The sequence below is a fragment of the Adelges cooleyi genome, unplaced genomic scaffold, assembly GCF_023614345.1.
Source record: "Adelges cooleyi isolate 19-005CV unplaced genomic scaffold, UGA_ACOO_1.1 ACOO_flye_CR_arks_rails_tigmint_CR_PRNA_30, whole genome shotgun sequence".
Classification (NCBI taxonomy): domain Eukaryota; kingdom Metazoa; phylum Arthropoda; class Insecta; order Hemiptera; family Adelgidae; genus Adelges; species Adelges cooleyi.
Window position 1 is genome coordinate 13,645,461 of NW_026095971.1, and position 27,588 is coordinate 13,673,048.

A 27,588-nucleotide genomic window follows, 5' to 3' on the forward strand; every position below is an offset into this window, starting at 1 on the left:
ATTGACCGCGTCAAAATCTGTTAGGTTAGCCATTTCGAAGATTAGCCCGAACAAACAAATAAACTCGTTAGTTTTATTTACATGCATAGGCGCAACTAAGGGGATTTTAGCACCTTCATAAATTCAAACCCCGATCCTTGAATTGTACGTATACAATTTTAATATTCTACATACTCTGTTCAAATTTTTCATATTACAATATTTTTGTTTTCAATTTTTTTTTTATATATCTAATGGTTTGAAGATAATAATTATGTTTAGTAAAGTTTATTATGTACATGTGTGTATATATGTATATATATACACACTAGTGTAGCGGCTCAAAATGTTTGCAGATTCGTAGCCAGCATGAAGTTCTATCGGTTCGAAATAAAAGGTGTCCGGTAAAGTTGATGTATACCCAGATTCCAAATCAGCGTAAAAAACACTATAATATGGCAAAAAAAAAAATGCTTAGTAAAGTAAATTTATACCCAATCATTAGACTGGTTCAAAAATTAAATGTTTTGTTTCGCCTCAGTCAAAAAGAAAAAAATTTTGCAACTTTTTTCGGCTATTCAAAATGCCAATAGGTATTCTTCATTTTTACAAGATAATTTATTTTTTTAATTAAGCATACCTTTGCACATTTTTAAGACACGGTAATTGCTATTAACCCACACAAGATATAAATCCGGCATCCAGCATTTTATAATTTTATTCAAAAGAATTAGGCGAGAAAAATATTGCCTGTTTTATTTAAAATTAATTTTCTTAATCGTAATAGAAATGCTATATATTGATAATTATTATATATTAATGCTATATATTAATAATAAATGCATATTATTTCGGTTTCTTTTAATGTGTTAATTATACCCTACCTATATTAGTGATCGTAAGATGCCTCCAGCCTGTCATTAATTAATCTATAAGTCACAATTTTTTTCTTTATATATTTTATGTATTATGTATAATAATATGAGACAAACAATCAATTGTAACAAATAAAATGATTCTTGCGTTAAAAGTAGATAATACTTATAATTAGGTAAATGGAATATTTAGCATATAAATAACAAAAAGATATTATAATAGATTTAAATGTTACTAATATAATATACTTAACAATTGTACAAAATAGCTACATACATGAACACATAATTATAATTCTGGTATAAAATGTACCTACAAAGATTTTTTTAAATTATACCACTATAAAATTCAGACAACGGTAATTATTCAATAATCTAATAGTGTGCTTATTGGATCCTTTTATTATATACATATTAATGATTTATAAGTCAGTAAAGATTTTTAACCTCAATGTGGAGCTGTTTACAATAAAAATAAACTAATAATGAAAAGCTATGATTTACTTAAAATTAAAAAAAATAAATAATAAATCTAATTGTTTTTTAGCAGTGCACAAATATAATTTTGATCCAAAATTGATTAATCGTCTTAAAGTTTTATGTACATATATTTTGTCCAACTATATAAACAAATGAAACAATAAGTACCTAATGAAATTTTTATCGATATTAGATACATGTAGGCTATAGAATTTCACCAATATTAGGTCTTGCAAAAAAATAAAAATACCTATGGATGTCACTGGTTTGTTTTATACTTCGAAATAATGATTTAAATTTAGAACACTGTGCTAAGGTATATATTTTGTAAAATAAAATTATATTAAAAAAACATAGTAATTATTATTAACAAAGATTTTTTTGTAAAATGTAAATATTCATTCAGTAAAAGTTTACAGGCTGAGGCATGCTATGTTTTCAGACTTAATACTTATTATAATTTATGAATCAGTACAACTCCTACTTCCTTTACTTACTTTTTTACTACAAGTTAACTACACAATTTTCTACGTATTTAGGCTCCCTTCTTAATAAAGTAATACTCGAATCTCTATTAAGATTTAATGATTTTTAAGTCTATATATTAAAACAATTTTATAAAAAACTTATTATAAATTAACTTATGGCAGTGTAAACATATATAGTGTATACACCTAACATTGGATAAAAATAACAACTTAAGTATAATTCGTTTATAAATTATCTTTTTTTTGTATTATAATATGCCTATGTATAAATTACAAACACACTTTAATTTCCCTAATGATAATGATTTTTTCCTGCTATTGTTTATTGAAATAGTACGTCAGCTTTAGCATCAGAGTTAAAGTATTAAATTGCCTAGTTTACACCAACTTAATATTATAATAAAATAATATTAATACTCTTGTAAAAAAAATCAGTAAAATTAGACAAAAATTCAAAAAATTTCGAGTACGTACAAGGTTGTTTTTAACAAAGACTTATTTTTAAACAAATCATAAGTTATATTGTAGCATATGAAGCCCTTATAGATTGTCTAAAAAAAATTGGCAAGCAATCTAGCCAAAATTTCCATTTTTTGCCTATAAAAATTAATTTTTTTAAAAGTTATCAAATTTGATGTCCATCTAAATGTAGTTTAACCTCTTTCATATATAAAAAAAATGGTTTAATCATTTAAACGAACATATTTTTTTAATAGTTAAAATAATCTGGTTTAATAAAAAAAACATTTAACAAGTTTTGGTTTGGATTGAATACAATTAAACGGTATAAGTATTTAAAACTTTGTCATGTATATATAGGTATACATGTGTATATGTATATATAGGTACATTGTACCTACCATTATAGGTACAGGTGTATTTAGGTGTAAACTAGCAGTATTTTTTGTTTCCAGTGAAACTAATAAATTTATCTATTCATGAGTGAAGACTTAAAAATACATATAATGCACTCATATTACATTCCTCCAAAAAGGAATGAAATTCAATGAATACTTTATTTTTAAACATTGGTCTATATTCGATTTATATAAAGATTTTTGAATTTTGTATGTGCCATATATCAAGTCTTACTATAAGCCAATTGGGCAAATAGACATCTTTTTGAAATCAGCGCTATCAAATACCTATAATTAATTGCAATTCATCTGACAAAAAAAATGTTGAACTGTGTAATACTATCTCTGTTAAAGCAAAAAATGAAAATTTGGCTCGGGCACGTTTCTACTTCTATGTAAATTATCTATACTTTCAGTTATTTTTTCTACTAATTAAAATTAAAAGAAATTCAGCTAACGTAGGTTTTTAGCCAAGTCCAAAAACCATTAACAAAACCAACAAGACGTATTCTATTCGACGTAATGGCTTGTTTGGTGTTAATTAACATAGTTATATATCAGGAAACCATTGGATGACCGGTAGCCGATGTTGTATCATCATACGGAAAATCGTCACTAATCCAGTCTCCTTCATCAGACATGGTTATCGATGTGTATACCATGTGGCGACGTTCAGCAGCAGACATTGAAAAATGACTGATAGACAAATATGAGACCAGTATAAATGTCATGTTGGAATACACAACCAAAGCGCCAAAATCAACAAAACAGTGCGGCATGCATCACAGGATAGAACATATAAATATATACATAAACGTGAGACATCATTCATTAACAAATCAACATGCGTACATTGCTTATACATCATCGCTAAATAAAAATTATGTTCATATAGATAAAATATGGCTTTAATTGGTATATTGTGTATAACATAGATTGTTTAAAAACATGTAACATTTTTTTTTTTTAATTATATTTTGTATGATCAAGCATATCATCCATTGGTTGGAGAAAAAAAAGTGTAATTATAATTAAACTATAAGTTTAACTCATATCACTACTATGGTGTACTAATAAATAATAATAAGAAAAATACCAGTAGTCAATCAGCATACTTAAAACACGACACTTGAAAATAATTTTTTACCCAAGTGGTAAATTTGAAATAAATACATTTCTATAAACGCATTATTACATTTATAAAAGCAAATATATGATAAAAAAAAAGTAAAAAAAACTAATAATAATAAGCATTGTATTATATATTACATATATTTTGTTTTAATCTTGTTTGTTTCAACAGTTTCACAAATTAGAATAACACACATTATTTGTCGGCAAATAGATTACCTGATAACTGCTTGATGATGGTCGGCATTAATGTTACTGGCCATTTTCTCAACCTCCATTTTTGTACTTTGGAGGGTCTCGCAAGTCTGTTAAAAAAAAAAAAAATAATAATAACTTACAATTGGGAAATAAATGTTCTGTGTTAACCAACTAAATAATCAGTAATAACCAAAACAGTTTACTAAATTACTTTATATAAATATATATATATATATATGTATAAAATTTAAAATATGCCAATTTCAAATTATAATGCAGGTTTGTAAACAAGTAAAACTAATATTAAAGATTTTACTTTCTTATAACTTAACTGGAAAGTCATAATAGTTAATACATAATTTATAATACATAACAATGTATATGTCACACATTATGAAATTGTGTTACTTTTCATCTTGTATTGGTAAAATCTAGAATATATTTATATATCACTACTTAAAAACCACAGCTAAATATGCTAAATCAGTCTTAATCATTAATATTTCTTTTTTCTAAATATATATATATTTATAATTTTACACATTACCCATTTGTATGTACCCATAGCTTAGGATACATATGTACATATTTCACTTGGTGTTTAAATACTAATATCCCCTAAGCATAGCGTGTTATTATAACAACAATTATTTTAAAATATTGCTTAGTATTCACCAACTTAACTAGTAACTATTTAAGGCAATGTATAATTATTGTTATTAAAAATAAAACCTTTTTTTTACTACATACTGCTTAAAATGTACACAATATTAACTAAAATAATTACTACAATTTATTCAAATCTAAGATAACATAATAAGAGTAGTATTCTCAATACTGTATTATTAAATTTGTCATACTTATTTATTAAGACTTAATATTAAAAACATATATTTAGTTATCTTATAAAATATTTTTTAAGGGTTTTATTCATTTTTATTAGATATATATTTTTATTTGTTAAACATTAAAATACTAAATGTTAATAGAATAAACAATTTTGATAATAATTAATAACTCTTGTTCGTTGTCATAAATACTTCACAATACTAAATTACCATAAATCCCTGATGTCCAATTAATAAACTAATATTAGTAAATTATTGTCAGAATACAACTACACGTATAATTAAAAAAAATATATATAACCAAATTATCTAGGCTGCCAATAAAATGTGCTACGTTTTAGTTATATTTATAATATAATATATGATTAAAAAAAAATCATTTTTAATTCACATCATGCTGTTAAAATTGGATATCTGATTATGCACCTACTTACAAAATTTAAGAGTTTTAAAGGTGTAATAGGCATTTCTGATGCACCACATAATTCGGTCCTTAATAATTTAGAAAAGAATAAAATATTATAAAATTGATAAAAATTAATGTTAACGTAAGAGTGTTCTAAAAGACAATATAGCAATATAAATGATAAATATCTAAAAGGTAATTGAGTAATAATCAATAAAATAGCTACTAGTTAAAATTTAAGTTTTTTTTTTTTTGGATAAGCATCTGATTTCAATTATAGTATTTATAATTATAATAATTTAGTTTATTGAATTAATTTTTTTAGTTACTCTGTAAATAACCGAAAATTTTTTAACATTAACTCATATATCAGTTAGGTAAAAAGTATTAAAAAATACTTCCAGTACTGGTACCTGTACTTCCGTAATACTATCCGTTCTGGCAAATATTTAAATTTTACTTTCTTTACATATTATATATTGAAAAAAAATGGATTCTGTTAAATACACAACTTAGATAAATAATTTTTAAATAAACAACAAATTTATGTATCCTAATAATATCAAATTAAAAAACAAGTTTCGAAAATTATACACTTAAATATCTTGAAAAGGGTCAGTACTCTCTCATGGTATGGTTTATTAAAACTAGTAATATATTACACATTTGAACATTAATGTGATCACAAAAAAAAAATTGAATTTTAATAGATTTGTAATGGAAACAAAAATCTTTTTGTATGAAAGTGATTTCATTAAATTTCAAATTGAACAGTAAATGAGCCAGTGTCATACAACAAGCATTTGGATATAAATAAATTGTATACTGACTGAGGTACCATATAAATCACAAATGAAAAGTGCTTATCTAGGCCAAGGTAGTAAGCAATTATTTTTAATAGATTATTTATTAACAACGGTAAATATGGTAAATATTAATAACAATAACAGGTGATCCATCTAATGTAAGACACTCATTTTCTCGTAAAATATGAATATTTTGAAAATTATTTTTTTCCTATACTTACAGGTACATAAATATGTTACTATATTTTTCAATATTTAGACATTTTTTACCTTCATCACTTGTACGTAAAAGTAATATGGACTTAATTTTTTTAAATGGAAACGAGTGTTTTTAATTCCATAAAAATGTAGACAAAAAATCTAAAGTAATTTTAGCGTTTGAATTTTTTAATTATTTTAAATCTCTTTGTTGGCTATATGATGTTGTAAAGGTTTGAATTTAATATTGTTCGGTTTTTACAACAGTTTCCCATTAAATAAAAATATTGATACCCCTTGATAACAACACTGTCGTCATCGTCACTGTGTTTAAATAGGTGTATAAGATTCACATGTCTATCATTATCTCAAAGCATTTCATTGTGTCTGGTTGTTGGTATTCTCACCTATCGGACAATGCAAACTGAAATATGAATTTTATGGGCTAATGGAATTTGGAAAACCGATGATAATTATAAAGGTAACTAATATTTTTCTCAAGTCATGCAAATGAATAGATTGATGAAAATTAAAACCTCAAAATTAAGGTTAGTGGCCACCCCTGGTAATTATATAGATGGCTTAGTGCTCAAATTTTTAGTGCATTTATACAATTTTGTTGGAACGTTTGAACATCATGAAGATAAATCACAATTTCAATTATTTTATTTTTGGTTTCCAATGTTTGTACATGATATGTTAGTATATTGTGTACAAATGTAATAATGTATAGAGATACTCATAGTGTGTATCTATGATTAGTGATGGGAATCCAAAACTCCGGATTTAATAAAAAAAAAAATGCTATTTAAATCACTTGAAAATCTTATAAATATTAAATACTATTACAACATAAAGATGTGTACCTAAGTAAAATGTGTTGATAAAAATTTAAAAAAAAAACTCTTAACTTTGTCTATACAATGCTCCGATGGATTTAACAAATCCGAAATCCAAAAGCATTTTATGTTTTTTTAGTGTTTTGTTTTATTTTTACATATTTATCAAAAAAAATTTACTTAGGTATACAGGCTTATTATTTTAAAATTATTTAACACTTATATGATTTTTAAGTAGCTTAAATAGCGTATTTTGTGAAAATCCGGATTTTCGGATTCCCATCACTAATGATTATAGTGGTTAATATGCAAACTAGACCATAAAATACGATGAACTTTCATTAAGAGTACATATCGCCAGGCTGGTAATAAGAATAATAAGTAAAAATGTAACAAAAAATATGTACTTTTTTGTAGTTAATTAATTTCTCTTTTTTTTTAAAGTTATTTTATGTCATAGCTAATGTAGTTATATCAAAAATGTTTACTCCCCAATTATAACTTATTGCCAAAAACGGAATAAAATGGTTCTAAATTTATGGTACTAATTATTTTAAATAAATCTGGCAATGTTACAGAGAATTTAGCGACCTCATTGATATGACCTCCATCATCTAGTTGAAGTTGTATTGCAGTCACATTGTATTTTAAAAGCATATCTACTGAACAAAATATAAACATTTAACTATTGAAATTGTCCTTTTTCTTTTCTTAGTCTTTTTCATGAATTAGAGAGAGAGAGATTATATTAGCTATGAATGTTTTTACGATTTAGAATATAAGTTATATAAATAATAGTGCTGTAATAAAATAGTCTTAAATATTTATTGTTACATAAGTGTAATTGCTTAGGGATAAATTAGAATAATAAATAATGAATACTAATAATAAAAATAACTTATTAGTGCATATATGTCATTATGTGTTTAACTTAAATAGTAAACAGTTAAAAAAAATGATTAAACTTCCAAAAGGTTTTCCAAGTATCTTTTAAGTTAATATTAAATGACGTCAAAAAGTATAAAAAAGAATTATATATTTTTTATAAATAGAATTGTTTTTAATTAAATTATTTTTATTTTTCTACAAAAGTGTTGTTCATTTATGTAATTGTTTTAATATGTGAAGGAAGAAAGTATTCAAATTTTTAAAATAATCATGATTTTAAATGATATTGACACTAGTATATTTTGACACCCTAACAAAATTTGACACTCTATATGGAAAAACCACACTTCAGTTTGAATAATCAAGGAAGTGTTGTTTTTTGTTTGTCTGCTGAAACATGCTTGTTTTTGTAGTGTCAAAAAGTATTAATACCTATTATTCTCATTTAACTAACTAAATATAATAAAATAAATATTTTATACTTTTGATTGGTCTTCTTCGACATCCGATACCTCCAAATGTGTTTTCATTTGACAGAAAGATTCTAGCAAAGCAATACCTGTAAATTCAACAAATATATTATTAATATATAAAGGTAAAAGTAACTCAAATAATATGCGTTAGAAAAAGATAAAACAATTTACATGTAAATAGTTAAAATATTTTATATATTATAAAATTTAAAAAAATATGTCTTTATTTTTTACTAAATTTTGTAAAGGTTTTTATTCTATTACCTTCTTCTCTTTTATCATGATACTTGTTTTCCCAGGCGTCAAACAACATGTTGTAATATCTAGGACCATCAAAGTATTGGTGGTATTTATGAGAATTTGTTGTTGGAAAAACTTTTTGAAATCTAAAATCCAATATAAGTAATTAAAAATTATAAAAAATAAAAAATACAATAATATTATAAAATAGCCTACGATCCAACTTGAGTAAGCTCGTCTTCATATTCGATAAGGTGACGAATATCATCTGGCATTAACTCATCAAGAATATTGTTGATATACTAAAAATTCAAAACCAATTATATAATCTACATAGAATATACATGTAAGTAAAAATATACAAATTACTTCTTCTCTAGACTCCAAATTAATAAAGAAATCTTGTTTTTCTCTTTCTTTGGTGGATAAATTAAATGTGTACAACCTTTTGTCATAACACAAAGGTGACTTAATTCCTAACATCTTGAGCAACGCATTCTAGAAGCATAATTGAAAGTGATATCATTTACAGAAAACAAGAAAGACAAATAGAAAAATGTAGAACAAGCATGTTCAGTTGTGTTAAATAAGCACACAAAAAAAACCCACACAGTTGTAAATTTCTTTTCAAAATACCTTTGCAGTTTTGTATCAAAGCTAAACAAATGTTGTAATTTTTAACTTTAAAGATTAATCACAATTAAAAACGAACTATAATACATACATGAGTAGTAGGAGACATTTTATTGGGTACATGATAACCAACCATATTCATTAAATCTTTTACTAAAGGTCCTTTAACTGCTAAATCAAGTGGTGAAGACGAATGCAGTGAAGGTGATATGTTGACCTAACATCGTGTAATTGTAAGTAATAATTATTCATATGAATACATATAAAATTTAGAATTATATTTACCTCTAATATCCAGGGCTTAAGAAATTCGTCGAATAGAACATCGATACCGAATAGTTCATACGCATTATATCTATTACTTAAATTAGAACGGCACATTTGTCCCATTGGTGATTCTCCGCTGATTACAGTTTTCACTACTAAGTCTGCTAAACTATCCCATAATTTTTTAACGTCAATTTTACGCTCTTTTTCCATGTATGTCCATAACGATCTTAACGTCCTACAAAGTTAAATGCTTAATGTGATTAAAAGTTCAATAAATGATTTAACAGTGTTTCTCAAGTAACCATTTATGGCCTTGGCAGGCATCCGCATCCTCATTTTGAGTATATTGGCTACTCAGTCTGTTAATACTGTAGTTTGTCAAATGCATGTAACGATCAGAAATCGTAGTTAGATCAGATGAATATTTAACTGCAATTATATTTTAGTTAATGAATATGATGAAAATAATAATTATTTAGTTTAAAAAAATCTAAACAAATAAGTACCAGAGGCAAATCGCACAAGTCCATTATCGTATAAATACAGCCGAAGAGGATTTATTGAAGTAATAAGTATGTAAAGTCTTAAATCAAACTTAGTATCATTAATCAAGTACGGATTATCTATATATCGTTGTACCACTAAAGGTACTTTTCTTGGTATCTGATTCCACTTGGATATGACACGAATACCCGTTCCTCTAGCAGATGCTGGCTATGATAATTAAAAAAGGATTATTAACAACAAATTGTATTACAAAACTGCTTATTAAAAAATACCGGTTTGACAATCCACTTGTCTTCATCATTTTTTTCCCAAACTTGCCGTAATAATCGAGTCTCCTGAGGTAATATGTATGATGTCGGTATAAAGCCAAATTGTTCTTTACCATATTTTAACATCAATCGATGTAAGTTTTTCCATAATCTATCTTTACGTCCAATTTGAAATGTCCCCGGAAAGTGATTGAGCTTTTGCTGATCACGCAATGTTTTAAAACATAACGATTTCATATGTTTACCCCATGTACCGACCCAATCGTTAGATTCTAAAAATATTTTAATGTATTAGAAAATGTTGGGTTAAAGTAAAATAATGATGATAAGAAAAGGAAAGAATATCACAGACTCACGAGAATGAGGTAACATTTTTAGTTCATTAGGAGAAGAAGCAGCACCGCAGAATGCATCGACAATAGGAGGTGTAATACCATAATGGTTTTGTAAGGAATTCATATTTTGATTGGATTGATTAGTTTTATCAGAAAGATCAGAAGCGTTTTGAATAAAACTATGCTCACTTCTCACTAATTTAAAACCACTATTTTGTACTGTACGGCGAACTACGATTGGCGTGATAGAGCTTAATTTCCATTTAAGTACTTTTTGCAATGGCAACGGAAATGATTCACCTATAAAAACCAAAGTGATATATATCTAATAGATAGATATTTATTTTTACATAATGTTTGAATAAAAAATACCTTTGATATCATGTGAAGAAAATCGGATGTAAGGAGGCATATTCGAAAACAAACTAGGTCTTAATGCTGAATGTTGTTTAACATTTTCTTGATGTTTATCATTTTGAATATCTGTAACATTGTTTTTTTACTTTTCATAATTATAATAAAATAATATAATCATATCCTTCGCCTTTATTCTAATTATTTAGTCATACTCTTGTCCTAAATTTTAACTCGACACAATCTCTCACATCATCATTGTAACACAAGCTGTCTTCAACCGCATCCACCTTCTTTTTCGGCCTTCCTCTTCCCTTTTTTCTTCCTAATTTGATTTTCATAACCATTCTTACTGTTACAAATTCATTCCCCTCTCCTCATAAAATGTCTAGACCACCTCAATCTATTTACTTTCATTATGTCCCCTATCAAAACCACGTCTATACTATCTTTAGGTACACATTTTTTTCTTATCTTTATTTGTCACATCATTCTCCTAACATTCTTATCTCCGATACATTCATTATGTTTATTTTTGTATCTACCTCCCAACACAACCATATAATTGTATAATAATATGAATTATAATATATTTTGTTATAATTTTATTATAAGAAATTGTTTTTTACCGGAAAATAAATGGTCAAAAACGGTTTTGTGTGTTTCTTCACTCACAAAGTTGAGATCCAAGTCTTTATTAAAAGATTTTGATACATGCAATTTTAAGCCTTGTCTAGCATCTAAAACAAGTAATACAGAAAAAAACAAATGAATATTAAATTAAAAAATAAATAAAATATTACTCACTTTCAGATACTATTTCTTGTGGGGATTCATAAGAATCATGCACCCAATTACTAAAAATTAAAAAAACAATAAATTTACTGTTGTTAAATATTTAGTTAATAATTCATCATAAACATGTAAATCACCAAACAGATTGAACAGGAGTACCATTAACAGCATTAACACCCTTTCTTGTTTTAAAAATTAGACTTTGACTATTATTGTCAAGATATTTTGATTGTTCTTTTTGAAATATAACATTGTTCTTATTAATTTGATCGTTGATTGTACTTTTATGGTAGTTGATATTACTTTCTTTAGCTTCTTTGATAACTTCTTTTGAAAGCACAGTAGTTTCTTTCACAATTTTCTGAGAATCCTTGATGATAACTTTTGGGTTGTTATTTACTACTTTGCACGTTACTTTAGACTCATCAATAGACCCATTAGATGATTCGTGAACAGGGTTAACAATAACTTTTTGTTTAGGAGTATCAGAAAAGTCTTTATGAACCTGGCCATTCATATAACCATTAGTGGTCGAAGATATCACAACAGGTTTTTGGACTGAATTAGTAGGGATAAGATATTTAGGAGGAACCATTGGCAAAATCTAAAAAAAATAGAAATGAAATATTAATAATTTGTATAAAAGCTTGATTTTATTGAATCGCTTGCTTTTCGTTGACGGTGAACAGAAGGTTGTCGATAGTGTACATCATACTTTCTAGCTGCCATATAATTGTAATGATCACCATTAACAAATTCATTGTGATCTAAATCATTTTCATTTTTTTCCCAATGTCTTGACTCATTATGAAATTGGTAATGCTCTTTGTGTCTACCAATGGCTTCAATATTATTAATATTAGATTGAGTTTTAAGCTCTTTTGTTTTATTATCTTAAAAAAATAAAAAAATAAATAAGTAAATCATTTTATTAGTTTTACTTTTTGAGCTACTTTATAGCGTAATATATTAGGAAACATAATCTTACTTATTGAATGCATAGGTTTTGAAGTTGAATTAACATAGTTTACATTTTCTAGAGTGGGATCAGTATCTAATACTGGATATGGATTTAATTTCAGTAATCTTTCTCCACTATGGTCTACATGTAAATTAGCATGAAGAGATGGCATTCGATCTACAGCACAGCATCGTTCTTTGATTACATCAGATGAGTAAGCATTATTGTCTTGATGGGCATCAAGGGGTCGGCCTCTTTTGATTTTACTCATATGTACATTGCATAAGGGACAGAAACATTTTTCTGGCAAACTTTCATTATGTTCATGGCGCGCAATCAATTCTTTGGTCAAAACTGAATAATTTGTATTGTTCATCATTAGCTTTTTGGTTTTTAAATGTGTTATATCAATAAAATTAGACTAAAACTTCCTGCAACAAAATAATAAACGTTTCATTTCAATAATAAAAAACATTAGAATGCCTACATATACTTTATAGAATACATTTAAAAACTAAAATATACAGCAATGTACATAAGTAATCCAAAACGCATTTTAAATTATAAATGAGGTCAATAGTTAGGTAATGGTAATGGTATGTCTAAAGTATACTTGGCACACTACTTTGACATTTTGATATACTGATATAGAATACCATTTATAGATGGCATTAAACAAAATGTAAAGATCAGATCAAACTATTCAAAATTAAATTAGTATAATAGTTTACCTTTTTAGTAAAGGTTTATTTTGCATACATTACGTTACGATTTTAAATATGTTGGGTAATAATAAAAAAGATCACACATTTATTATGTCAGGGTTGATAGACACATACAACAAGAATAATTTACTTGAATATTGATAAATTAAAATAATAGTTATTAAGAAAGTAACCAACTCAAGAAATAGTTTAGTTAAGCAAGTTAAAACCAGAAGTACTACTATAATTTTAAAAATAAATTATGAAACTTCTTAAGACCTGTGTGGTGTCGAACTTTGGTCTGATTAAAAAATTGATTTTGAAGAGGTTTAACCGTTACCCCTGAACAACTACACCATATAGGGGAAAGTTAGGGGAAAATATGCAGAGGCCATAGAAGCAACACAAACTTGTAAATTAATATTAATTTTTTAAAATAGGTGAGCATATTAACTAATACTTAGCTGAACTAAGCTAGTTAAGTTGTTTTTGTTCTACAATCAAGCAATTTAAGAAGAGGTCAGTGTGGCTTGTTGAGTTCTGTTTTAAGTTAAAATATCTAATATTTTTGGGTATCCTACCATTAATTCAGACTAATTAATGGGAGTTAAATATATTTTTTTAAATAGATTATAAGTTTAATTAGAATTAATGGTGTAACAATACTGAAACTAAGGTTAAACTATACACACATTTTAAATATAACTGGTGCAAATGACAATAAATAATTAAATAAATAGTAGTATTATTAATTAAGTTGAAAAAGACATTTTTGAAATACCTAATATATAAGATTTGCAACATATCTAGAAAAAGTTTAAATTTAACATTTCTGAGAACAATTTAAGTTAATTTTAACGATAAAAATACATTGGTAACGACATATTAATTTTCTGATGAACAGACCTACCTAGGTTGTATTCATAATTTCCAAAGTTCTTAGGTTGTTCTAATAAAAGCCCATAATACAAATTTTAACTGGAATGGAACATATTTACATTACTAAAGATACTTTTAGTAGCTATAACTTTTAATTTAGTGAACTCTATAGATTTCTAATAAATATTGAACATATATAAACACTATAATTTAGCATTAATATTTTGCAAAAAACAGGGAGAACCAAGCAAAGTAAAACTCTACTTAATTTACATAGGTACTACTATAAAGTTTAACATTTATGTATTAATTTTAATTTTATACTCACAAATCTTTTAAATAAAAGTATTTTTAAACCCAAACACATTAATAATGTTGAATGTATAAGGAAATTTAAACACTAATCAATAAAATTTAAAAAGTTAATTTAATAACAAAAAAGTATTTATAAATAAATACAATAATAATAATTAACTTACCATGGATACAACTATATCGGGTATGTATACAATATTCCAACGAGTTTTACGGAAACGTGAACACGTCTGTGTGTGACAACCGCCGCCAAACAAAATGATTTAAAACTATAAACAAAACGGCAGAAACACTGTTTGAAATTATTCTTCATGTGTTTACATTTGCGATAAACATTATATTGGTAACTACTAGTTTAATTACAATTTATTTATAACTGACTTTATAATAATTAATAATTATTTACTACTAAAATAATTACACTAACCCAGCAAACGAGAATATTGAGCATCGTGCAGAAGACCGCGTTATGCGTGCACCGTAATCAGTAATGAAGAATAGTGATTTTTATCTGGTTTTGGATGTTAGTTACCGACATTTCGTCCATTATCAATATTATCATTACAATTGACCGCAACTTCAAGAATAGATAAGACCGCTACACTCCACGCTCCTCTCACCTTTTTATTGTTTACACTAGTTGTGAAACATAATAAATAATTCAAACCTAACCTAACACATTCAGTGATTTGAAATCACATATATATATAAATATAATAAACTAGATTGCTAACTGTACATGCCACCAATATAGAAGATTGAAGCAGCCACTTTCCGCCATCTTGGTGGGAATTAGAACCTTATCACGTGAGAATAATATATGTTTTTAACAATCATAGATATTTATATATAATATTGATATAATAATATATACAGATAAATATTTTATGCATTGATAACACACATAAATCCCACCAGAATGGCGGATCGTCGGCTTCAATTCGTATCGCTAGTTAGCAATCTAGTTTATTATATATATCTGTGTTTAAAATTGAAAAAAGCTGTTACTAATAAAACGATAAGTGATAAAAAGTTCATTCTAGGCTCATTAGAAAGCTTATCGAGAAGTTATAAATTATTTAAGTTTCTTACAATTAAAAACATGGTCATTTTTAAATTTTAGCTACATTTTTCTTTAGCCACGCAGATCTCTGAAACCAATGAACGGATTTTGCTATTTAGTGACTTATTGGAATTACCTTGGCACGTTGAAGTGCAGTGAAGAGTTCCAGAATTTTTTTATCTCAAACTTTAGTTCATTCGTTAGTCATTACAAAACTTTAAAATTGTATATCATAAAAACACATTTCCCTTCCCCTAAATTTTCATACTTTTTGAAATAATTCTTTAATAACAAAAGATATATTTAAATAATTCTCAAAAAATTAAAAATCAAGAACGTCTACATGTCGACCCCGACTTGGCAAGCGGTTTTAAAAATATTTATTCGGAAAGCCATACAATCTGTACACGGTTTAAGCACAAGTATAAATATATATATATATATGTATGTATAAAAAGATTGAAAAAAGAAATTTTACTTGAAGTTTTGATTGTAAAAACCGTCGAGTGACGGTAAACCGGCGCGGCGTGATAAGTTATTTTTAACTAATGATATTTTGCATGCGTGTTCTTTATTTGTTATCGGAATTCTGAGGAAATCGCTCGGGCCTTGGACAATCGCGTTAGAGTCTTTTCGGTGGGTTGACGGGGAGATTCAGAGGGAGGAAAGATTTGATATTTGCGGGTTGATGTTAATATGATGTAATGAACTATAATTTATACAATATTATGTTCTCTATTGTCATTGTTGTTGTCGCCACAACCAAACGGGTTTTGTGCAAACTTGTAAAATATATACTATTATTTTTTACTCCTGCCTCAGACCCGAGAGTTCCGTACGTGTTGGGCCAGGTTGTATAATCATATTGTACATTAAAGTCCGGCTAGTCTATCTCATTATTTTTAGCACGGCATCAATATTTGCATAATCGTTAATATGCTACAATAACAAAAACAAGATATTAGTAATTTCGTCGTACCCCTAGCTTCTCCTAAGGTCTTTCGCAGACCCTTTTGTGAACCGCTTCTGACAGAGTAACAGACTGTGTCGCTTGAAAAAACAGCATTAGAATGATATGGCAGCATTATTTACTAAAGGGTGATTTTCTGAGAAATACCATTCAATTAACGCTAAACTATAGGGATCACATGTAGGTTTGTCCCAACATTGGTACCTCATTCTTTTGTAGTTTTTTATTGCCGTCAGGGTAGAGATGATTTCAAAAATATATTTTTTTAAGGAGTCGCTGCTACATTCCCTCCAAAACCAACCAGATAATCATCACAGTTTCCAAGAAACTTTCCACGCCACTGAACTTAATTCCCCTGGAATTGGGTTCACGGGTTTGTCGAGAAACAGAAATAGTATTAAGGTTATTGATATATTTATTAGACTAACTACACTTACTTGACTTGGCTAAAAACTAAAAAAAAATGTAATAGCATGTAAACTATGTAAATGTAGGGCTATAGTTAGGGTGAAACTACCCAGAGAATGGACAACAAAATTATCAACTACAAAAAAAACTAAACTTAGAAAGCCTTAAAGAAGAACAAACGCGGAAAAAGTACAAGGATGAAATAATAAAACAACTAAATGAGAGACTGTAAACTGAGCAGAATAGATGGAATAACCTCAAAAAAACTATCACATTGGCAGCAACGAGATAAATTGGCTACAGAACAAAGAAAAAAGTAACAACATGGTTTAATGAGAAGTGTAAAACAGCAATAGAAAATAGGATAAAGCGAAAATGGAAGTAATCAAAGACAATAGTAATGAGAAAAGGAACGTGCTAGCCCAAAAACAGAGAGAGGTTAAATGAACGATCAGAAAAGAAAAAAGAATATGGGAAGAAGAAAAAATTAGGAGAATAGAAGAGGAGTATATAAATTCAAGAAATTTCTTCCGAAAAACCAACGAGCTAACAAGAACCTATAAGCTAAAAACAACCATCATGAAGGACAAGAACGGAACACTAATAACCAAGGAAACAGAAATAGCAAGGGATTTTAAAATAGTGTTCCAAAACCTACTAAACAGGACTATTGATGTACCCCAAATAAACACCGGGTATATATCGGTAGAACCAGAAGATAAGGAACCTAGTTTAGAGGAAATCGAAGTTTCAATTAAAATGCTAAAAAATAATAAAGCTGCAGGAAACGATGAAATAGCGTCGGAATTATTAAAATATGGAGGAGATAATCTAAAAATAGAGATATGGAATGTGATAAAAGAAGTATGGATGATAGAAAGGATGCCAGAGGATTGGAATACATCAATTATATGCCCAATTTATAAAAAGGGAGATGCAATGGACTGTGGTAATTATAGGGGGATATCCTTGCTATGTACGACTTATAAAATTCTCTCTAACATTATTCTTAACCGCCTACGACCATATGCAGAAGATATTATAGGAGATTACCAAAGTGGCTTCTTAGTGGGAAGATCAACAATTGATCATATATTCACGCTCAAGCAACTGATAGAGAAATATTATGAATTCAATAAGAAATTGCATTTATTATTTGTGGATTTTAGACAAGCATATGACTCGGTTAAAAGAGAAGCATTATGGAAACATCTAGAACTATTTGGTATACCAGCCAAATTAAGAGCACCGAATGTGCATAGAAACAGCAAGATGCAAAGTAAGATTCGGACAAGTACACTCTGAAGAGTTTAAAACCACAGTTGAACTAAAGCAGGGTGATGCACTTTCTCCTATACTCTTTAACATCGCACTGGAGGTGGTAGCTCGAAGCATACATAATAAATATAAAGGAATTGATGTCGGAAAATCTATACCAATCTTAGCGTATGCTGATGATATCGTAGTACTTGGAAAAACTGAAGACGATATAAAACTAGCAACAGAGGAATTAATACGAAGTGCCAAGACAATAGGATTTGAAATAAATGAAAACAAAACCAAGTATATGTGTATAACAAGAGAACAACCACAAATACATCAGACAAGGAATGTACAGATCGGAGAGTACACATTTGAAAAAGTACATAGCTTTAAGTATCTTGGTACAGAACTAAACAGCCAAAACAACAATCACGAAGAGATTAAGAAACGTGTTCTAGCAGGTAACAGATGTCTACATGCACTATCTAAGTGTCTGCGCTCAAAGCTACTATCAAAGAAATCGAAAATGAGACTATACAAAGTAATAGCAAGACCTATCATAACATATGCATGTGCGACATGGCCAACAACGTTAGAGGATGAGAGAAAATTGGCCATAGTAGAAAGAAAGTTTCTAAGGAAGATATGTGGACCTAAAATAAATAATTTAACACAAAGGTATGAAATAAGGTCAAACGAAGAAGTGTACAATGCCTTTGGAGAACCAAATATAATTGGAGTAATTAGAGCCAAAAGACTAAGCTGGCTAGGTCACATACTAAGGTCTAACATGATTGCAAAGGAGGTCCTAAGTTGGAGGCCACGAGGAAAGAGGCCCTTAGACAGACCTAAACAACGATGGCTTGATAAAGTCTCAAAGGATCTAACAACGCTAGGAGTTGAAAACTACAGGGAGGTAGCAATGGATAGAGACAAATGGAAGGAAGTGTGTGTTGCAGCAATGGGCCTGAACGTTCTCTGAAGCTAAAGAAAAATAACAAAAAAACATGTAAACATTTTTTTTAGAACGTTTTAAAGTAGTAATAGAATCTAAAGTAACTAGGGAATTTAAAAATTCAGTTGGAAAACTTACGGTTTCGTTTTCATCAACAATAGTGTTAATTGAATTAAAATACATTAGATCACCTGGCAACAACTGTTGTATCTGAAAGTTAATTTCGTCAACATCAACATTTTTTGCAACCAAAATAGCACGTTTACTGAGCCAATTATGATAATTAAGTAATAATTAAGTAATTATTTAGTATACCCGGAAATATACTCTCAATTAGTTCATTTTTTGTCTGAACAATGCAGAAGTTGTCTGGCATTTTGATGCATTGTGTATTTGGATGCAGTTCTATTTCACTGTTTCCAATATCCAGCAATTGCTTAGAAAATATTTTTGTCGATGGATTATTTGCAATTGTACTCGCATGTTTATGGTCAATCGAATTGTTTCGACATTTCGCCATAAAAACAATTGTTTTAAACATTACGTTAATCTCATCGGCAAAAGCAGAGCGAGGAATGACTGGCAATGTCTGTCGGAAATCACCAGACAGTAGTAGGACAGCATCACTAAAAGGTTTATCGTTGCCGTTCAAATCTTACATCGTTTTATGTAATGCTTCAAAACTCAAGTGAGGTCTATGATATTAATTTGGGATGAGTACACTCCACCCAGATTATGATTGGAACTCCTTTGCAACACTGCAGCCATTCTGTTTTTTTTTTTTTATATATAACATATAAGATGCCATCGAAATAATAACGAGTCGTCGTCGTCGTGCAAACGTTTTGACCAAAACATATAATTAAGACTATACTATTATCATAAATCGCAAAGAGATTATAGATAACAAATAATCACTATTCAGAAGCCAGCAGGCTAAAGCATGTTCCATGTTTTATAATTTTAGTTGTTAGGCTTTAAGTAGAATGTAACTTTTTATTTTGATGCATATTTTAGGACTTACTGGGTTCTATTCATGTCGTCGAACAAATATTAAGCACCAAAATCAACTAGGTGCATTGTCAAATTCAATTGCTATTTGTACAGTTATTTGCTTTTTATAAGTTTGTACAGTATAAAAGATACAAATTTAATTTTCCAAGACTAATATATAACCTATGTACATGCGTGTGCACACATTCTAACGATGTTTACTCTAATAATGACCGTTTGATTTCTGAGAATATTAACTGTCAAGTAAAATGAAATGCTATGGAAGTGACATACATTTTATGTTTTTTATATAAAAAAAGTATATTGCCTGGAATATGGTAATCCAAATTAAGTTAGATAGTATTTTTAAATGATGAGAGAACAGTTCAGTGTTGTACTGTTTTACGTTTTGCACAATATACTATCCATTGCGCCGCACTGATGTCGGTAAGAGACATCTATGACGATGTTAGACCCTTGTTGATTTTGTGTAAAATCACCGGCATGACAAATCTCAAAAACGTGTTTTCTGGCCGACTGGAATTTCGATGGGACGTCAATTGCTTGTGGCCATTTGTACGCAACCATATATTTCTATCGGAGTATAATTTAATAATTAACTATTGTACTTATTCGCGTTATAATTTGTATGATTTTTGGTTTTACAATAAACTACTAGTACAATCCAACGGTTTTTTTATATTTAACAGCTTCTTTACGGGATACAGAGTTATATCGTGTGCTGGAGTGTACTCGAGTCCAATGCGCCTGTCATATGGTATTGGACGATCGACAGTATTTTACGGGAACTGTGCCGGTTGCTGACGACGCTGTACTCGGACAGATGGTTGCCCAATATTATTGTCAACATTTACAGGTTCGACATGGAACATGGACGTCCGCTAAAGCATCAGAAAACTCCCAGATACTTTGTGGTCGCGTACGTGCTATTAACATTGAGTACATATATTTGTGGTATCGCCGATGTGGCCACCAACGGCTTATCGATAGAGAATCTCAGCGAATCAATGATTAAGTACCTAACAAATGCTTCTATATGTTTTTTTAAAGACAAGAACACATTTTTAAACAGCATGATACGATTTTTATATTTATAAACAGACGTGGATCTAAAATGGTGAAGTGACTAAGGATTAAGCTCCTCCACCAAATAACAGACGACGGATTAATTTTTATACTTTTTACCTAAATGTTTTTTTAATCATATTTTCTAATAGTTTGTATTGAGAATATTAAAATATAAACATAATTAATTATAGGATATATAACAAATCGTTATAAATATTATGTACAAAACCAAAAGAGAAAAAAGAAAAATATAAAATAGTAGAGATTTAAATAGTGCAGCCAGCGCTCAAAAGGAAAGAAATGGTGGCAGTAATAATAGGAACTGAACGGGAATTGAGAATGTTATAAGGATCAGGATTTGGGATACCATGGGAAGCAAAGAAATTAAAGAGGAGGATTCTATTAGGAACAAGAGAAGGACAATCGAGTATGAAGTGAGAAAAATCGCCGACATCTTCTTCAACATGTAAATTACAGAAAGGAACAGAATTAAGGAAAAGTTTGTAGGAAAAATAGGGTAAGAGATTATAACCAACTCTGAGGCGTGATAAGGAGGAAATAATATTACGGGGTAAATCTAATTTGTGGAACCAAGGACAATTACGGGGTGAAGGAATTTAAGCCGATGCGATTGTGCAAAATTAGGAGGAAGGGAAGACCACTTGTCGAGCCAAGCGTTGGAAAGGACTGATTTAAAGGAATGAAAAGCATTAGAATTTATGAGATGGAAAGGGGGAGTAAATAGAAAAGAGGATGTGGATTTAGCTAGAGAGTCGGCCATTTCATTGCCACTGATCCCTGCATGACCAGGGACCCAAAAATTGTACCTATTTCTTAAATATTATTAAAGCTTATAAAAATACTACTATAGTTTAATTAGTTATTAGTATTACTTTTTTTTAGTAGTAGCGTATAAAAAACAGGCTGAGCTCTTGAAATACCGTTTTTTTTACCAACAATGAGCTACAAATTAGTCACTATTCAGTATTCTCCCATTAGCAATTAGTTTTTGATCCACGCCTGGATATCATACTGCATTAGGTTTACGTAACTGTTATTTTAATATCAAGGTACGTTACGTCGATATTTCCTCTGATGTACTTATTCTTCTGCGACGAGTTGTGCACAAGGTTTCATTCATTGAGAACGCGGTGGCGAAACGAAGTGGCCCGAATTATTGAAGCGGGTCCAGGGATATCTAACCAAAAGATGGAATCTGAGCGATTAGCCCATGCCAAACTCTGCGATCTTATCAATGATGTCCAAAAAGCGTTTGGATCGCGTCTTACCACGTACTTATTGTTTGTGTTCCTCGATCACTTGGCTCGCTTCTATTTCCTGACTTACGTTAAGCCCGCGTTCCTTGCCACCCACCCAGGATTACAGTCTTCCTTCGTCAAAGACTTGGAACCTTTCCTATTCTTGGCACACACTTGGACCGGCACATATCTAATAGCGTACATGTCTGACTTTCTCACGGAATCGGTAATTATATTTTAATTAATTTAAATGAGGATTTTAATGTGTTTTAAATTGTACATTTATGTTCTTGATTTAAAGGGACTGGAAGCGGGCGGTTTTAAAGAAGTTTTATATAAGCAATATTTAAGAAAAAAGTAGCTTTCATAAATTTCGACCATATCAATAGTTTGCTGGTTAATTTGTAAATGCTTCAAGATATTATTTTTCATTTATTAAATTTTTTCTTTAAGTAAAGCCATTTTGTTTTGTTTTAGACCTTAAACATCTGACAAAATTACCCCAGATTTCAATTTTGCAAAGAGATTCGAATTCTCTGAATACTTTACTAGGTTATTTAAAACAGATTTTTATTTAAACAATTGATTTTCTTGTCTTTAAATAAATATAATTAAAACAATTTTCAAAATAAAAAACCAAATTTTGTACAAAAAATCAAAAATTAAAAATTACAATACAGTAATAAGGATTCTTTATTGATTGCCATTTTTATTATCAGACTACACAGTCATTTCTATTGGATAAATTACAATTTTTTCCCCAACAAATCTGCGTAATACATTTTGTAAAGTATTATTTTTGAAATAATTTCAGAGCAAATCGGTTTTGACAGATTTAAGAAACATACCGCTTTGGAAATTGCCGAAAGAATGTTCCGAACAAGTAAAAGAACAATTATTTATAGCTATTTAACCACTAAATTTCTATTTATTCACATTTTATTGGATATCATAATTCGTATAACATTTAACAAATTAAGCTTCAAATATAGACTATAGTCCTAGAGGACTGTTTCCCAATATTCCAGCTATCCCTTTGAACAAATTTAAATTATTTAGCACAGTTGAAAGCATTAAACGATAAAAAATAATGTAAACTGGGGAATGTCTATTGCCCTATATATTAGCTGACGTTTTAGTATATTTACACTAATGACTAAAGAAAAAAATAATTGTGATAGCTAATTGTTTTATTTTGTATAAATTATTTACTATACTGTCTAATTATTTTTTTACATTAAAGGTAAGTTTTTTCATGACACAAGTGCAATGTTCTAACACGGAAATGACAGCTTCTGGTCTTTTTGTAGTCGACAAAACTCTTTTATCGTCTGTAAGTAAAATTTGCATTATTATATTGATTTTACGATAGTTCTAAAGTATCGATTAAAACAACTAAACCTAATAATTCCTCTTTATTTTTGTTAATTTAATGTCAGAAAATAAAAGAGTCATAGTAATGGTTTTAATAATACTGTACTTTAAAAAAAATTAAAGATACCTAGTTGACTATAGTGACTAGGTTACTTAGTTGACTTGTGCTAAACAAAACGGGTTTTTAATTAACGTCCTATACCATAATGAAGGAGTAAAACGTTATAATTTATAAATACATCTTTTAACACAAACCAAATAAGTATCCAATAGGCAATAACCAATAATGAGTTACTGACAAATAGTTTTAAATATTAACACTAACCCTAAATCTTAATTTTTTATTAAAATTCATTTTGGGATAATTTTTTAAAACGTGCCAAGCGTCATTATATGTACATATTGTTCAACAGATATTTTGAACAGGGGTTCGGAATTCGTTCCTATTTGACTCATTTCTCTTTTATGTTCCGGAACAAATACCCGGAACTCGTTCCTTGAGATATTCGTTCCGGAGCAAATACTCGGAACTCGTTCCTCGAGCTATTCGGTCCGGAGCAAATACTCGGAACTCGTTCCTCGAGCTATTCGGTCCGGAACAAATACCCGGAACTCGTTCCTTTGATATTTGTTCCGGAACAAATAAAATGTAATATCTCATAGGGTTTAATAGGAAATTAAAATTTTATTTTTTTCATATTGTTGTTATACAATGTGATTTCAATTTTTTACAATTTTTTTGTTTTTACCCCGTTCTCAACTAAGTTTTTTTGATAGCAACTTTTGAAACTTAAATGGTAACGTATATATTTTATTAACTTTTTAAATTGAGAATAATGTAATAAAAATGTTGACTGGTCGATAACCAGATTAAAGTAACTATTTTTAAAGTTATAAGAGTTTAAAAGTTAGGATGGGAGGGGAAGTGCGGTTTGGAAATGCGCGCAGATAAAAATAATCTTACATTCCTCCTTTCCTCCTGTCCTAAACTTGAAGCTCCATCACAAGTTGAGAGGGGGGTAAAAACAAAAAAATTGTGAAAAATTGAAATCACATTGTATAACAACAATATGAAAAAAATAAAATTTTAATTTCCTATTAAACCCTATGAGATTGAGTGGTTCATGATAAAAGAATCACCCTGTATATGATGTGTAAAAAAAATACACTGTAAATTAATCATAAATAATTAGCAAAAAAAATATTAAATTAATATAAATTAAGTGTTTTTTAACTTTGCAAGTTTAATTTATGATTAAAGGACTGATGGTTTTGATGGATTAGTTGCATACATTTTTCTCAGTACTTAAAAATATATTATAATAACTCTGTTAACTTTCACCATGTATATACTATTACATTTATGTACACTGAAAATAACATTACTTGTTATATTAAATGCATTAACTATAATCTTTTGGTAAATTAATTAACATTTAACTTAAATTAATTAACTTACATTAATGTGTCTATTGTTTCTAAAATACCACACACAAAGGCTAAAGTAACAAAAAAAATGTGCACCTTCAATAAACTCGAATGAAACAACATAATACGTAGAACAAATACATTTTGCTCCATTAATAAATTATTAATAAAGACAAGGAACAATTACATTTTATTTGTTCCGGAACAAATATCAAAGGAACGAGTTCCGGGTATTTGTTCCGGACCGAATAGCTCGAGGAACGAGTTCCGAGTATTTGCTCCGGACCGAATAGCTCGAGGAACGAGTTCCGAGTATTTGCTCCGGAACGAATATCTCAAGGAACGAGTTCCGGGTATTTGTTCCGGAACGAATATCTCGAGGAACGAGTTCTGGGTATTTGTTTCGGAACGAATATCTCGAGGAACTAGTTCCGGGTATTTGTTCCGGAACGAATATCTTGAGGAAGAAGTTCCGGGTATTTGCTCCGGAACGAATATCTCGAGGAACGAGTTCCGAGTATTTGCTCCGGAACGAATATCTTGAAGAACGAGTTTCGGGTATTTGTTCCGGAACATAAAAGAGAAATGAGTCAAATAGGAACGAATTCCGAACCCCTGTTCAAAATATCTGTTGAACAATATGTACATATAATGACGCTTGGCACGTTTTAAAAAATTATCCCAAAATGAATTTTAATAAAAAATTAAGATTTAGGGTTAGTGTTAATATTTAAAACTATTTGTCAGTAACTCATTATTGGTTATTGCCTATTGGATACTTATTTGGTTTGTGTTGAAAGATGTATTTATAAATTATAACGTTTTACTCCTTCATTATGGTATAGGACGTTAATTAAAAACCCGTTTTGTTTAGCACAAGTCAACTAAGTAACCTAGTCACTATAGTCAACTAGGTATCTTTAATTTTCCGGAACGTTTACAACAGGGAGTTATGAAGGAACATGTTCCGGAATTAGTTCCGAACCCCTGATTTTGAACCAATATAAACGTTACATATAAACCTAATATATATGTGTTTTATATAGAATATTGACACATATAGTTATAGTAGGTGTACAATTATCAGAGTATATAATAAATTACATAAATGACATATGCACATTTTACTGTCAAAGATAAAAATCAGACATTGTTTATATCTTTTTATGTCTTAGAAAATAATAGCAAGGTATAATTGAATACTATTATTTTAGAGTAAAATGTTCAATGTTAAATATATAATATATATAATTTAATTTAGTTTTATTATTAGGTACTTAAACATTTGTGGGGTCAAAGATTCATTAAAGTAATGCATTACTAATGCGAACTCTTTTTTGAACTAACAATCACTTATTGATATCCAATTAAGCAATATACATATATTTTTTTATTTTGTAAGAAACCCGTTTATTTAGAGAGGAATAAGGCCCTTAATTTATACAATTTGCATTATACTTAATAACACATAACCCTAGGCTACGAGTGTCAATATTTTTAACACATTACAATATATTTTTTTTTAATTATAATTGTAACTATTAGAAGTTTTTATAGTAGAAGAATATGACATATGTGCATATCTATAGTGACTCTTAACAAAATCTAAGTCTTAACAGATATTGTAAGTAAAACTACTAGAGATAACAAAATTCAAAAACAGAAAAAAATAAGATATTTAGTAGTATTTTCTAAATGTTAAGCATTTTAAAACTTAAGGAATACTAGTTATTAGTTATTACCGACTACGGACATATTAGTACGGATTTAAAGATAGCTTTTAATCCTAAATTTAAGAATGTGTGGTATCCTCAATCCTCATTGCACGCTTTTGATATATAAAATCGAACCGATAATTAAAACAATTATGATATTTTGTTTCAGATAGTCATGTCGCTGGCCACTTACATAATTGTGTTAATACAGTTATCGCCAGACCTGGGGCGGGTGTTTATAGAGAATTGAAAACCTATTTAAAAAAACAATAAAAATTATAGTACAAACATAGACGACGGAAATTATTATTACACAATGCTTGTTTTCTTACGATTAAATGTT

General features: G+C 28.7%; 2 protein-coding genes across 4 annotated transcripts; one reads left to right on the forward strand and one right to left on the reverse strand.

The window, feature by feature from the left end:
- Nucleotides 1-1,404: 1,404 nt before the first annotated feature.
- Nucleotides 1,405-15,225, reverse strand: LOC126838099 (uncharacterized). 3 transcript variants are annotated; one of them, XM_050572227.1, is made up of 20 exons: nucleotides 14,893-15,225; nucleotides 12,858-13,261; nucleotides 12,539-12,762; nucleotides 12,173-12,473; nucleotides 12,007-12,103; nucleotides 11,882-11,931; nucleotides 11,704-11,814; nucleotides 11,093-11,203; nucleotides 10,742-11,020; nucleotides 10,389-10,657; nucleotides 10,116-10,323; nucleotides 9,912-10,038; nucleotides 9,625-9,844; nucleotides 9,431-9,556; nucleotides 9,076-9,204; nucleotides 8,923-9,008; nucleotides 8,731-8,852; nucleotides 8,476-8,552; nucleotides 4,030-4,115; nucleotides 1,405-3,375 (listed from the first exon to the last, which is right to left on the reverse strand). In XM_050572227.1, the coding sequence occupies exons 2-20, from the start codon at nucleotides 13,207-13,209 to the stop codon at nucleotides 3,237-3,239; spliced, it is 3,114 nt and encodes a 1,037-aa protein (XP_050428184.1). In that variant the 5' UTR covers nucleotides 13,210-13,261; nucleotides 14,893-15,225; the 3' UTR covers nucleotides 1,405-3,236. The 3 variants fall into 3 exon arrangements, with proteins under 3 accessions (XP_050428184.1, XP_050428183.1, XP_050428185.1); XM_050572226.1 differs by having other exon boundaries at nucleotides 1,406-3,375; nucleotides 12,007-12,473; nucleotides 14,893-15,224; XM_050572228.1 differs by having other exon boundaries at nucleotides 2,057-3,375; nucleotides 10,910-11,020; nucleotides 12,007-12,473; nucleotides 14,893-15,223.
- Nucleotides 15,226-21,837: 6,612 nt separating this feature from the next.
- LOC126839380 (uncharacterized) lies at nucleotides 21,838-27,535 on the forward strand. Its single transcript, XM_050574683.1, has 5 exons — nucleotides 21,838-21,935; nucleotides 22,540-22,954; nucleotides 23,543-23,611; nucleotides 23,972-24,061; nucleotides 27,415-27,535. Exons 1-5 carry the CDS (start codon nucleotides 21,838-21,840, stop codon nucleotides 27,493-27,495), a joined length of 753 nt encoding a protein of 250 aa, XP_050430640.1. The 3' UTR covers nucleotides 27,496-27,535.
- The last annotated feature ends 53 nt before the right edge of the window (nucleotides 27,536-27,588 follow it).